The sequence below is a fragment of the Drosophila hydei genome, unplaced genomic scaffold (assembly GCF_003285905.1).
Source record: "Drosophila hydei strain 15085-1641.00,03,60 unplaced genomic scaffold, DhydRS2 tig00000250-arrow-arrow-pilon, whole genome shotgun sequence".
NCBI classification, from domain to species: Eukaryota; Metazoa; Arthropoda; class Insecta; order Diptera; family Drosophilidae; genus Drosophila; species Drosophila hydei.
In genome coordinates, this window is record NW_022045696.1 from 1,786,600 (window position 1) to 1,802,316 (window position 15,717).

General features: G+C 38.2%; 1 protein-coding gene across 2 annotated transcripts in view; it reads right to left on the minus strand.

Annotated features, from left to right (window-relative positions):
• LOC111602062 (serine/threonine-protein phosphatase beta isoform) overlaps window positions 1–15,717 on the minus strand; it is a 31,493-nt gene that overhangs the window by 14,403 nt on the left and 1,373 nt on the right. The window contains exon 2 of one of the 2 annotated variants that reach the window (XM_023318975.2): window positions 12,169–12,534. The exons of the other annotated variant lie outside the window; for it this stretch is intronic. Coding sequence (XP_023174743.2) covers window positions 12,169–12,534 — 366 coding nt within the window. The remainder of the gene's footprint in view (window positions 1–12,168; window positions 12,535–15,717) is intronic. 2 annotated transcript variants of the gene reach the window in all.

Genomic DNA, 15,717 nt, shown 5'->3' on the forward strand with positions numbered 1-15,717 from the left:
GCGTATAACAGTTTTAGCATAGTTTTCCTCTTGTACCTCTTTGGGGCCTGCTATAAAAAGTTCTTTTGCGCAGTATCTTTCGCAGTTCAGTTATCAATTATAAAGCAGTTGCCCTAGAACAATTGCTGTCTATTCGTTCCATTTCTTTCTCTTTGAGTTTTCTTTCTGCAGCCCCTTTGGAAAGTTTCAGGTGCAGTTGTTCAAATATTTGCATGGCCTATTTGTTAATTAATAATAACGCAAGAGACCTTGTCTCGCTAGGAATTCCACTCTCCCCTTGCCGCCCTCCTCGTCCCCCCGACCCTGGCAGCGCCCTCGACGTCGCAGTGGACTTTGCGTCCCATTGCGTCCGTCCAACTAGACATACCGTACCAGTTGCCCATTGACGTAATTTTCGATTTTATTTATTTACAAGTTACCTTGAATGTTGCTGTTGTTGTTGCCGCTGTTGTTGCCTTTGTTTTATGCTTTTTGTGGCGCTCTTCGGACTGCATTAGAGCTAAACCAGGTCTCAACCTTGGATTAGAGGACTTGTGGAACTTCGCTGTGAACCTAACACCTTAAAGAGCGCCAATCGCTTAAAATCCGTGTCACGAACCACAACAACAACTCCAACAATAGCAATAGCTATAGCAACAATAATAACTTTGCCAGGTCACTTTCCATAAATTATTTACAACAATAGTGATACAATAACCAAAATGAGTAAACAGATCTGGCCTGATCGACTGGCAAATACCCTAACCCTTCACAGATTAAATATGTAAGCTAGATGTGTATGGGCATCAGTTTGGCTTATTCCCGAGACTCAGCAAATTATTCTTATACAAATGATCTGACAGAGCATCTTTATGGCGACAGCTAAAATTTGATACGATTCGAGCCAAGTGTAGCGTAGACTTGGAATGACGTCGACATTAAATGCTTACAATTCGAATTTCTGGCCCACTCTCATTTATTTCTAGCGATTCTATTGTATTTCTACGCCATTGTAAAAGCGTTGCTGCCGCAACAACAACAACAAAATGACAGCAACAAACAGCAAAAACTATAACATTCGCTCTGAGTGTGAGTGTGAGAGTGTGTGTGTGTGTGTGTTGGGTCAGGTGTTGCAAAAGTTTTAACAACGAGCAACGAGCACCTTTAAATAACCAGCCAGCCACCTTTTTCGCCTTACCCAGGCAGCAAATTTTTCAGTCACAGGAAGCCATTACGTTGGTGGGAGGCGTATAGTACACAACTGGCCACGCCCACCGACGGCCGACTGCACCTTTAGCTGAATTCATGGGCTGTGGCAAAGGTCAAGGCGTTGCCTTCACGATTTTCTTTTTTCTGTTCGTTTTCCTATTCTATTCTCTTTTCCTTCTTTTGCATTCCTTTCATTTGAGGCTCGTCTGTGGGCGGAACTGGTTTTAAAAATATGTCCAAAATATGCCACAAATATGGCCCAAAAAGCCATTTAGGCCACGTGCACGAGGCGTCAGACACAAACACAGTTGGTCAGCTGAAAGAGTTTGACAAATAGAATCTAAGTTGGAATCTGATTTGCGATTTGAATAGAGATGACTATGGCAGGATATAACTTCAATTTGATAGAGAAAAAGTGAGAGACTAAAAGAGAGAGAGAGAGAGGAGGGAGGGAACAAGAATTTAATTTGAATTTGAAGAAAAGTCGAGCGCGCAGGCAAAGCCAATCGAATCGCACAGATGGCAATTTGGCTGGCTTTGCAACAGTTAAGACTGCACAATCGAGTCAATTATAGAGCGAGTGCCATATAGTCAAGGACCCACGACTGTGGCAATCAATTTGGACTCTAGTTAAGTTTTCTTCGGCTTCTTTTTGCGTAAGCTTCTAACGGGGTGTTGGCACAAGCCAGGCAAATCATCAAGCGAGAGAGAAGTCATCGATGGCAAAAAGCGGTCCATGTCATCTTTTATGCAGTAGCCGTAGCTGCTTGCCACCCACTGCCACGCCCACATCGGTTGCAGCATGCCAAAGCTGACCCCAATGGAGCCTGCTTGGAAGACGACGCGTCGTCTCTGCACTCGTTGCTTTGCTTTGCTTTGCTTTACTTTGCCTTGCTTGAAGGCAACTTTGTTGATTTATATTTTTGCTGCTCATGAAATTTGCAGCAGCAAAGCGAGACAAGGGGCAAATGACGCTGGAATGGGGCAGCAATCGGGGCTGCGGCAGGACATGCTGGCGACGGCATTAAAATTGAATGCGCACTAAAGTATGCAACGGGCGACAGGCGACAGGCGATGGGCAATGGGCAATGGGCAAAGAGCAGCGCTTCGCATGTCAGCAATTAGAAGTGGAAAGAATAGTCCCAATAGCAACAGCAAAGGAAAGTACGTTTCCTTTCACGTAACGCCCAAGTGCAGTGTGTGAGTGCATCATAAATCATGGCAACCGCACACACGCACATACTCATACACACACACACGCGCAATTTGGTGTGTGACGTCAAAGTCACAAAGGCGTGAACTGCGTTGTTGCTGCCATTTCAGCTGCTGCTGCTGCTGCCGCTGCTGTTGTCGCCAGCAGGTGCGAAGCACACAAAAACCTGCTCTCATTTGGCCCGACCTGCCAACAGAGGGCGCCACCTTGGTCATCAATTTTCGATCAAAATTAAATAGCAGAAAATGGGCAACATTTTCCAATATTATTTCGCACGATTTTCCTAAGCAACTTGCAATGATTTTTAATGATTTAACATTGAAACCGAAATTTATGTATATATACAGTGGTTCACAGCTTATTTCAACCAGCACCTTAAAAAAAGTTTGTTGGGCTATAAAATCTAAACTATTGAGGGTATCCCGAAAATTTAAATGTAGGTTGTTAGTGTGATGCTTAAACTAATAAAAAATCAATTCATTTATTTTTTAAATATTTTTTCAATATTTAATAATGTTTAAAAACTAAAAAATGAGACCAAAACAGTTCCACAGCTTATTTCAACCACAAACTTTGCAGCTGATGAAAGATCCGTTATTTTGCAATGCAACGGTAGATTCTTGTTCTATGCTTTATTCACTGTTTTCGCAGTGTGATAAAATAAATTTTTGCAGAATTTTGAAAGCTCAACTTTCAGAAAAGTGAATTTAGCAACATGGGACCACGCACACCTATTGAGCAGCGGGAACTCGTTCTCAAACACTATAAAAATGGTCATTCCCGTAGAAAAATTGCTGAGATGGTTGGATTTAGTGATTCTACAGTTCAAAGCATCATATACCGGTTTGTCCGTGAAAATAGAACCCACGATAAAGGCAGAAATGCTCCAAACAAAATTTTTAATCCCACGGACGAGCGCTATATTGTGAGAAAAATCCGGGATAACCCAAGGATATCGGCTCGACAAGTAGCCAATGATGTTAAGGAGGAGTTGGGCAAGTCATGCCACCCAGAAACTATTCGCCGTGTGCTTCGGGAACATGACTTTAATGGCAGAGTACCACGCAAGAAGCCTTTTATAAGCGACAAAAACAAGAAGTGTCGCTTAAAATTTGCCCAGGAGCACTTGCACAAGGACATTGGATTCTGGAATACTGTTTTATTTTGCGATGAGTCCAAATTTAATTTGTTTGGGTCGGATGGGCCCTCATATGTGTGGCGTAAGCCTAACACAGAGCTTGACGCAAAACATTTGAGGGCTACAGTAAAGCATGGCGGAGGCAGCCTTATGGTTTGGGCCTGTATGTCAGCAGCCGGCGTTGGGAACTTAGAGTTCATTGAGACTACGATGGATAAAGGCAAATATCTTGATATTTTGAAGTCCAATTTAATTCAAAGTGCTCAGAAACTGGGCATAAAGGAGGACTTCAGATTTTATCAAGATAATGACCCGAAACACACTGCGGGAATTGTCCAGACTTGGTTGATCTGGAAATGTCCGCACGTTATGAAACCACCAGCCCAGTCACCAGATTTAAATGTAATCGAGAATTTGTGGTCGATTTTGGAAAAAAAACATTCGCAAACACAATATATCCAACAAATCGGACCTAAAAGCTGCATTGGTTGAAGAATGGGAAAAAATTACTCCAGAAGTCACCAAAAAGTTGGTTGAATCTATCCCAAAAAGACTTAAAATAATAGTTAACCAAAAGGGTGGTCACACTAAGTATTAATTTCTTATTATTTTATGTTATTTTAGTGTTATATAATGTTATTTCATAAGTGGTTGAAATAAGCTGTGGAACTGTTTTGGTCTCATTTTTTAGTTTTTAAACATTATTAAATATTGAAAAAATATTTAAAAAATAAATGAATTGATTTTATATTAGTTTAAACATCACACTAACAACCTGCATTTAAATTTTCGGGATACCCCCAATAGTTTAGATTTTATAGCCCAACAAACTTTTTTTAAGGTGCTGGTTGAAATAAGCTGTGAACCACTGTATATAACTTTACTAATATCTTCTATAGCTAATTGTTTTAAGTGTTTTCTATAACTGTAGTGTTTAGACTTCGATTTTATTTATATTCGAATCAATTTTAGTTCGGTTACATTGATATCGTTTTACGTTTGATAAGTTTTACTAATATTGTAAATGTAATGTAATGATGTTGCTATCGATAAATATTCGTTGCTTTAAATAAGCGTACTGGTTATCGATAACAGCCATATTTAAATCACTTACAGTCTTGCTGGAGTAGACAAGTTATCGATAGCATTTATTAACTTGCTGATTTTATTATCGACTACTAGCTTTTTCCTTTCGATAACTTCCACGTTATAAGTTTGAATCCATTTTAGTCTAATTAAAGCGTTAAATTTTGTTATCGATAACTATAATTTGCGGTAAACATGCGCACTTCTAATCGATAACATGCATGTTATATATTCGAATTAATTTTAAACTTTTTAAAAACTTATCTAGTAGACATTGCTAACGATAAAGGTTTATTAACTGACTAATTTTACTACCTACCTATCAGTAGCCTTTTTCATAAATTAACTCAATAGTTATCGATATCCTTTTTTATCCATATTATGATCATGCTTGATAACGCTAAGAGTTTACAATTGTTGCTATTGATAACTTTTACTTCACATGCTTTTCTTTTCCATATTATGTATGAATGATATATAGCTGTAATACACTGCACTACAAGGTACACATCTATATATATGTATGTATATGCATATAAATATATAAACATATGATAAACATGTACATATATTATGTATCAGTATATGTGTATATATATACAAGCAGCATGTACATTCATGAATATGCGTGGTAGTTTAACTAAACTGTCCGACAGTTATCGTCTTTAGCCCCAGTCAAAGTTTCGCTTTGAGACGTTTAAGCGCCTTAGAGTATACTCCAGCATATCCGATTATGGCCTAAGACCAGGAGTTGGGATTCGCTCGCAAAATCAACTTTAACTAACTGACCCACGGCAACAAGAGGACAACAATAAGAACAACAAAACGGAATAAAATAATGTACTTGCTAAGTAACACACTCACACACAGCAAAGTATAAAAATATTGTGAGAAAAACTTGGGAAAATGCAGAAATAAAGTAAGAAAAACTAAGTCAAAAGGTCAAATGTATTATTAAGCTACATGTGCGTGTGTGTGTGTGAGTGGGGATTGGGAGTGCTGCTCAAAGAAATTACATTTTTGGGGTCAAATGGTCAGGCGGCCGGTGGGTCGACAGTTGCTGTCGCTTGTCGTTTGTCTCTGGCCTCGTCAAAGTTGCGACCTTCAAAATTGGTCGACAGCACCGTTAAGCTCTCAAGTATCCTTTTGGCAACACCCGCCCACACACCCACCAGCATGCACACACACACACACACACACACACACTTGTCATTAGCCACAAACATTTTGCTCCGCTGGCATTTCTCATTTTTCTACGTGTGTGTGTGTTTTTTTTCGTACCTCTCACTCATTTTTATTTGCCAAGTGCACGCAATGTGACAAAGTACAAAAGCAGAAGCAAAAGCGAAAGAAGAGAAAAAATAAAGAGAGTGGGAAGAGGTGGCAGTGTTCAGGCAGTAGGCGGCAGGCGTGGCGCCTGGGTTGTTGCCTGGTGTAAATTATAGTGTCATATCGTGTAACATCACATATAGAGAAGGCCCAAACGCCCACACACAGCCGGCCCGCCCGCTGGCCCGCATAATCCACTTGAATTTTGTTGGCCAAATGATAATTAAGCAAGTTCGTGTGGCCAGCCGTGGGGAGTAGGCGACCCAGGACCTGCCCAGTGTATGTGCTGATAGAGCAAAAAAAAAAATTATCGAACTTTCGATAGACGTTAACATAGAAAAGTCAAAGAAAAGTATAGAGTAAAATGCACAATCGACAAATATATAAATATGAGTAGGCATGGAAGTCTTTTTGTTTGTCATACATGTGATCGTTAAAGACCGTATAGAATCGGTTAATATACATTTGTATAGATAATAAAATTAAGACATTAAAGATTTATAGACAATCGATAATCGATATATAAAGCTAGCATCAAGCATCGATCGATGAATACAGTAACGATAATTGCACAATCGATAAATGTACATTTATATAGATAAAATATTTTCAATTTGGCATAATCGATAAAAGCATTGACGATAATTTCATATTCGATAAATACATAAGTATGCATTATAATACATAAGACACCTTCAAAAACTGAAATGGATTAATGTGACATATATATAATCAAGAAATATGAAATATATAAATAAAAATAAGTATATGAAATCACTTTATCGGCGATAAGTTTGTCACATATGTTATCGATATATTCTATGATCATGAATATTTAATCGACAGTAATTGCTTACTATTTCTGCTTTTATATATGATGGAGAAACTTTTTATATAGTGTATAATATGCCCATTATGAAAGCATTTGTACAGGGTATTAGGCACTTGCAGTTGTTTATTAGAAGCAATGACCAGTGGTAACTGTAATTGTAACTGCTTGTTGTTTGCTGCTGCTCTTCGCGTCATTCCGTTAGAGCTTTGGGTTCGACTCTGAATTTGGACTTGGTTTAAGGTTTGGGGCTGGGGTTCGGGTTCGGTTCGTTTGCTGCTGGTTTTTATGTACATTTTCCTTGTTTCGTTCTTTTTTCGCTTTATTTTTGTTCTTTTTTTTTTTTTTTTTTTTGTTTGCGGCCTGCTTAAGCATGCATGAAGCGTGCTCTTATTTAATGAACAAACTTTGCGGTTATGTTGGCTTTTCGTTAGCCACTTGTCATAATATGATTGCAGTTGTTATTGTTGTTGTTGTTTTAGTTGCTGTCTTCATTCATGGCAGACAAACTTGACAAATGCTTCAATTGAGTCCAAGGAGTGAGCGCAGACAAAAAAAGAGATTAGCACACATATTAATTTAAGCTAAATTTAGCCAACGTAATAAAGAATGGAATTGGCCACAAATCTACATTTCAAATTGGGCAGGGTATGCCCGTAACTGTAAAGGTCAGCCAGCCACAAAAATTTCAATATATTCACTCGGCGAGTGCATTTCACGAGAAACTCGAGCTGTTTGCCATTTGAACTTGGTTCCGTAACTCGGCTTCTCAGCCACTTGATTGGGGCGCAGCTTTTGAGGCTTTGTTAATCCTCTTAGGGCAGTTATGCCAGTTATGCTAGCACTGCATGCAACACTAATTGACATGATTTCGGTTATTGATATGTGTGTACATATGTAGGTATGTATATTGATGTGATTTTTTTTTTAGATTTATCCGTTTTATATTCCGCTATTCAAGCAGACACGCGAGGGATGAGGGGTTTTTGGGTAACATATTCGCCTTTCTTTCACATTCACAGGCTGTTTTATTAAAAACTGTTACATTTTAAATTTCAATACTAGCAATTGTTATACCAGCATTTGATTCATTTTTTTGATATCAAACATTGTTGTATTCCAAATTATTATAGCAGAAATCGTTAAGTCCCAAAGTACCACAGATTTGTATATCAGAAATCGTTATATCAACATCATCAAGAACTGTTATATTGTTATATAACAATATAAAGAATAGTTATTATTATATATATACAGAAATTGTTATATCAAGGACTGTTATATCCACTTTTTTTATATCAAGCACAGTTTCTAAGATCAGATTGTTATATCAGGAACAGTTACTTTATATTCCTTTATCAAAAATGTTTGCCTTCCAAATGATTCTCATTGGATTTTCTTTAACTTCAGTTCAATATTTACTGAAGGGCAATGCTACCCAAAATGTTCCTTAATTTTGGGCCATAAATTATGGCAAGCTAAAAGCTAGCCATTACATGAAGGACATTCCCTTTTAGGAGCGATAAGTAATTGCTTGAATCGATAGTCCGCCGACTGTCTCAGTGCTATTCCAGCCATCTGCACCTCATTCAACACGAGCAACACTCAATTAGGCAGCAGAAGCCATCAAGAATATCGGCCGGGTCCAAGCTGTGATAAAGTCAATGGGGCAGGCTAATCAAAAAATACTTAAGCCAAATGGCACGGCATTAGCGAAAAAGTTGAGAGAAATTGAAAGCGAGGTAATTGTAGGGGTGTGGTGGGGTTTCGCGAATGCTAGGGCGCACCACCCACATAATAAAACGAAGAACACTTTTTGGATTTCCACTTCCCGTTTGCCATTAGCGCAATTCGCACGCAATGAGTCGAGCCACTGTCAATTGGCAAATGCTTATTGGACCATCGCAGCGAATAATATTCCTTTTATTATTATTACATACTATTATGATTTTTATACTAATGGCTGGCACGCTGATGCGACGCAAGTGAAGGTTATGGCATTCAAATTCAAATTCTATTTTCAATCAGACGCGAACAGACTTGAAAGATGCCCCCGGCAGAAGCGACAACCGCAACAACAATATCAACGACAACGACAACAACAACGATAACATATGGCAATCTCACTGGCGACATCGACGATGACTACAACAACAAGTCAAGTCAACTCAATTATACAAACATTAGAAATGCATCAAAAAATAACGAAGGATATTTGAGCACGAAACGAAATCAAATAAAATATGGAAATGGAAATGGAACTGGAAGTGGAAGTGGAACTTGGGGCCTTCATAAAGTACACACCATGATTACTTCACACAATCAACAGCAATCGATAACACTGCACAATCGACAGTGCGAATTAAATTTGCAACTAAAATAGTTACAAACAATTCCTTTATTACTTTGGCTTTATCAATACGCGATGTGTATCTTATCTGCAAAGGGTAGCTAGAGCCAAGTTGTCAGACCTGTTCGTCGTCTGCTTCTTAGATAACTATGAACGATGATGGAACGGTTCAAATGATCAACTGCCGCTAAAGGTAGCTAGTTAGTGAGAATCATTACATCAGTGAGTCATTTTATAAGTCGAGTTCAATTTTACAAAATATTCCAGATTAAAGATTGGTAATATATCGTTAAATATAACAGTAAAGTCATAACTTAAGACTATTTTCAAATATAACAGTTTGTAAGTTTTATCAAATATAACAGTTGATCACCTTAAAAGGTTGTAAATTGCAGTGTATATAACAGTTTGTAAGTCTTAGGATATAATTAAATACAACAGTTTACCGGTTTCAACCAATATAACAGTTTGCAAGTCTTACCAAATATGCCAGTTTGCTAGTTTTATCAAATATAACAGATTGTATGTCTTACCAAATATAACAATTTGCAAGTCTTACCAAATATGACAGTTCGCAGGTTTCGCCAAATATAACAGTTTATAAGGCTCACCAAGTATAACAGACACTCTTTTACCGCTATAAATAGATCTACCACAATGGATAAATATATATACCATAATAAGTGAATTGTTGAATCATCGTTACTAGCGATATTTCTCAACATTTATCTTACTTTTTTATATTCTTATCGAAAAATTACACAATTTATGAATAATTTGCTATTTGGATAATTTAAATTGATCGATGTTCAGAGTTTTATCAAAAGTTCGTTGAAAAGCTCTTGAGTAGACAATCCATAATTTATCAAAATAATTTCAAGTACAAATTTTGAGTATATTCAACTAGAGAAGCTTAAATATTTTCAAAATGTATGTTAGCTAGTGTAAAAGTCATTTGAAGCGATTACTTGGGCACAGACATTATGTCGTTGTGGGTTGCTGTGGGTCTACGTAACCTTCATTGAGTTCTGTGCTCTGTGCGACTGATTAGCTAAATGGTTTTTGGCTTTTATTATATTTTATTTTGGGTATGGCTCAGCAGGAGGTGAAGGGGACATCGTATCACGTGAATGAACTTGTTTGCACACGACAAAAAAAAGAAGCGTATATCGTAGCGTATATATTCAACATATAGAATTGTGCATAAACAAATATAAACAAAAGCAAACAGCGGCAAGCGAATGGCACATTTCATTCGGCGACTGTTTCCGCTTTCATGTCAATGGCAAATTTTTGCACACTCAACGCCAATCAATTTTGAGATAGTTTACGATTATTGTTTTTGGCTGCGAACATTTGGATGGGGGCATGGCCAGAGGCGGGTGCTGTTGAGTAGCTGGGTGTCAGTCGCGTGTCACACACACCCTCACACACTCGCACACACACAAACATAGAGAAGTACAAAAAAAAATCAGCCATGTAAATGTTATGTATTATTATTGGTCCCCCTCATTCGGAGAGTGCATAATATGACAGAATTTATTTGACATTTGCAAATCTGGCGTGTGAAAACAATTGCATACCTTAAACTAAACTATCTGTGTGTGTGTCAGTGTGTGGGTGTTGGGGAAAAAAAGGGGTTTGTATACCGGGAAGCTAGCCGCGAAACATTGGTAATGGGTCTGGCAATGACAATGCACTCGAGTGCACAAATTGTGCAAGAAGTGCGGAAGGCTAGAGCGGCACAACAACAACAAAACCAATAAAGTAAATTGGGGGAATGTATAGCTAAAAACTACTTGAATTATGTTCAAATAGAAAATTCCAAGTGCTAACAGAGCTGGAGCAACAACATTAACATTTAACACTCTACTGAAGACTTAACATTCACAATTTAGCTGTATAAGAGCAACTAACAGAACTATATTTAATTAAGCAGCGAGTTAACAGAGCATTTAACAGTTGTTGATATGTTCTCCTAGCACAGCAGCTTAACAGCAATGGGAACTAGCGTTGTTGAGACGTATAAAATATAGAAATTATGGGAAGAAATCTATAATAGCTTGAGTTGTATAAGTGTGGATAACATTTAACAGCGGCAGCAGCTGACAAACAGAATAGCTTTGCACTTGACAAAATGTTATTTCGATTGAATTCGAAAATGTTCTTTAATAGATATATTTTTTAGATTATGTTAAGCAAGTTGTTTCATTCTGGGAAAAAGCTTGTGTAAATATACACAAATGAGTTGAACAGCGAAAAAAACTTTCAGAAAATGCATTAATTACTTTTTTTGTTGCTATTTTTAGTCAAAAAATGTAAAAAGGAAACTCAAAGTTGAAATGCTCTCACGAGATACATATAGACAAACTTTTATATATTTATATCTATATATATATATATATATATGCATGGAACGGAATGCACTGGAATTGAAACAAGCTACATATTTTACAATTCCTGCCCAGCACAAGGGAATGAAATATGCATTTTGTTTCAATTCTCTTGTGGAATCAGAGAATGTTACCAAACAAAAAGTTTGCATACTTTTTGCCATACAAGGGACATGACAATTGCCGATGCTGTTTTTGTTGCTGTTGTTGCTTTTGTTGTTAGTGCAAGGATTAAGCAGCAGGATTCGTGTGTAATCAGCAGATGTCAATTGTTATCTAGTTTGTAGCGAAGGAAACTGGGAAAGATTGAGACACAACAGGACGAGCAATATGCAGTGAAAGCTATGCTTAAGGAACGCCTTCTGTTCCTTCGAGATGTTCGCTCGAAAGACAAGTCAACTGCGTTTTGTTGTTTAGACTGTCACTGCATATGCATACACACACAGGCACACTCACACACTCTTTTACACAGACAGAGACAACGAGAGAGAGAGAAAGAGAGAGGAGCGAGCGAACGAGCGCTACTTGTGAGAAAGAGCGGATGATTGTGGAATTTAGCTTGCAGGGAGAGAGAGCGAAAGAGAGAGAGAGAGAGAGCGAGCGAGCGATTGTTTATCAATGATCATCATCTTAATAAAATACCAAATTCGGCGACGAAGAAGTCGCGCAATTTCAATCTGGATTTCTTGGGCTCCTCGCGCGGATGATGCACCGTTATCTGATCGCCATCGGCCGATATCATTGTCTCGCTGGGCGGCGATATCGAGTACTGCTGCAGCATGCGGCGCTGCTGATCGGTGAGCTCGTCCAGCGGATCGTTTGCTGCCATTGCTGCTGCTGATGCGGCGGTGGCGCCACTGCAGCTGCTGCTGTTACTGCCGCCCACTAAACAGGCAGCCGAACTGGACGCTGAGACGCCACTGCCACTGCCGCCGCCAGCAGCCGCCAATTGCTGAGCGATGAGCAGCTTCTGTGCATGCTCCTCGGCCTCTTTTTGTTTTTTGAAATCTTTTTTTTTTTTTACACATACATACATTGACATTGATATATAGACGTAGATACATATCGATATATAGATATAGAATAAAGATTAAATATAGCATTAAAAGGAAAGAACAACATAAAAATAGGATAAATCTGCAGGATTCGGAATGAGGGCTGGACGGCTGGAGAAGCGAGCTGTAGAAGAGAAAGAGAGCAAATTGACTGCGCTTTGCTTCTTCTTTATTAATAATCTAAAATTTATAAGCATAGTTTTACATAGAAATTAAATTTTAAACATATCCCAAAAATCTTTTATTGAGTAATTTGAAATCAGAAATGTTACAAGGAAATTTCAACTGTTATAACATTAACATTATCATTTAACATTCCATTTAACAGAGCTAACTGCAAACGTACTTTCTCTGTGGAATATGAAATGTTCTTTTGGCAGATCTCAAATGTTTCATTACAATCGAATTATTGTTCGTTTAACTTCAATTTGCAACGGCGAATGAAAACTTGATGTATTCGACTGACATTTGATATTGATATTGATATGGAAGATTGATGGATTTGGTCAAAATTGCGCTCGCATTTGCACTTTTATCGAACGGAAGTGCACTCGAGACACGGCTGAACCAATTGCCCGGTGAGGCGAGAAAAATCAAATAAAAAATTACAAAATTATAATCAAATGGGTGTGGCAGCCACGATGATGGGCGAACTGAGAAAGGGTGAGTGGGTGCCAGCAACAGCTGCTGCTGCGGCGTGAAAATTTAATTTCAATTTGCAATTTGAAAAATGAAATTTCGGCAACGATGGATAGGGCACAGTCAAATTAATGATAATATATATACGACTATATACATACATATATATGTATATATATATAAATGTAACTTTTTGCTTTGCCCCTGGCAGAGACACAGTCACAGCAGAGTGCATGACCTGGCCCACGGAGTCGACCTTGGCGTAGGGCGTGTCCGCCCACGCAAAAACATCACTCATGAATAATGGTTGCTCTTTATTATTTAATTTGGTTCTTCTTTTGTTTTTGCTCGCTTCTAGTTTTTTTTTTTTTTTTTTTTTTTTTTTATGTGACGGTCATCATTAGCTGAAGGTGGCCACGTCAGTGCCACAGTGCGGAAATGGACAACAATAGCAATGGCAACAGCAATCGCTGAAAATTGTGGCCAAATGCAATTTTACAGACAAGCCAAAGTCGTCAAAATAAACCGATCAGCGTTGCAGCGCCACCTGGTGCACAAAGCGGGCGCACGATAAGCGGCTTAAGCTGAAGGCTACAAATACCTCCTCCTCCTCCTCCTCACCCTCCCCCCTTGTCCCTTTCTCAACGCCAACTAAACACCAATAACTAAACTGTTTACGCGCTTACGAACGCCCCATTGCTGTTAACGTTAATGCTAAATGTTAATAAGAAATGCAGCGAGGCGAATACTTAAACGCAATTAACAGTCCGCTCTTATCAGTGCAGGCAAGAATCGAAATGTTGGCGTATCACGTGATGCAAATGCTTTACTTCAGCTCTTTCATACACATTTAAATGAATATACAGTAGGGAGCAAAAGTGTTTCCATAGTTGACACTTTCAACTTTGTGAGTCGATAATTTCTAAACGAATGAAGCAAATCAAAAAAACTTTTTTTTCCAATAATATGTATTTAATTCTTAACAAATTGCCGTATATAACAAAAACAAAAAATAATCAGTAAAATATTCAAACGAAAAAAACTGAAACAAAACGCATGTGTACAATTTTGCACCTTCAGTGAAAAAAATTTGATATGATTCTAAATCAATATTTTGTCCACAGGCCCTTATTAGCTATTACATTTTTTATTCAGTTTGGCATACTCTCGACCAACTTTTCTATGGTTTCCTTTGGAACTCGGTTCCACTTCAGCTCTACACGCTTCCAAAGATCGTCTAGGTTGGATGGCATTGATTGATATTGCCCGAGCCGTCGCTTCACGATTGACCACAGGTTCTCAATCGGATTGAGTTCGGGACTTTTAGCTGGCCACTCCATCAGCATAAAATCTTAGTTTTGTAACCATTCGCGGACAGTTTTGGCAGTGTGCGTCGGATCCCCATCTTGATGAAAAATGATTTCCTTTACGGGGTATGCACACTTGTCCAGAAAATTGGGTAGACAGGTTTTCAAAATATTTAGATGGTCTTCTTTTAACATTATACCATCAATTTTATGCAATGGTCCAATGTGCCACCAAGTAAAGCATCCCCAAACTTTGACATTGCCTCCTCCATGCTAAACGGTTTGCTTCACATGGTGTGTTTGAAGCTTTTCCCCGGACCTGTGCCAATAGTATTGCGTGCCATTTGATTGAAAACGGTTGAACTTGGATTCATCCGACCAGATAAAACGTTTCCAATCATCTACAGTCCAGTTCTTGTGTTCCCGGGCGAATTTCAATCGACCCTTGACATTCTTCTCGGATAGAGCTGGTTTATTTTGTTTCACACTTGCCACATATCCAACCTTAGCTAGTGCTCTTCTAGCCACCCGCCGACTCACGTCTTTCCCTATGTCCATAGATGCCTTCTTCGGTGTTAGGAACTTATCAGTTCCCATTAGTCTGGCGTCAGAGTCCTTTAAGAGTCGTTTGCGGCCTTTAATAGTGTTTTTGGATGCACCATTGCGTCTTTTCTGGACTTCGGACATCGCTGAATGAAAAATATTAAGCTGATCTGAAGTACTACGAGTCGAATAGCCACTTTCAGTTAGGCTAATAATACTATTTTCGACATCTGACGAACGCTTCTTCATTTTTTCGCGGTACTTTGTAGACTAATTGCTAAAATTAACAAATCTACTTCAAATAATAAGAAACACGTGGATTTCTGGATCATAAAAGTGTAGAATGCATAAATAAAACATATAAGGGTAAAACTGCATGTGTATTGCCTATAAGAGAATTAAAAAATCAAACCAAAGTAAAAATATCGAAAGGTGCAAAATTGTACACATGCGTGTTGTTTCAGTTTTCTTTGTTTGAATATTTTACTGATTATTTTTTGTTTTTGTTATATACGGCAATTTGTTAAGAATTAAATACATATTATTGGAAAAAAAAGTTTTTTTGATTTGCTTCATTCGTTTAGAAATTATCGACTCACAAAGTTGAAAGTGTCAACTATGGAAACACTTTTGCTCCCTACTGTATA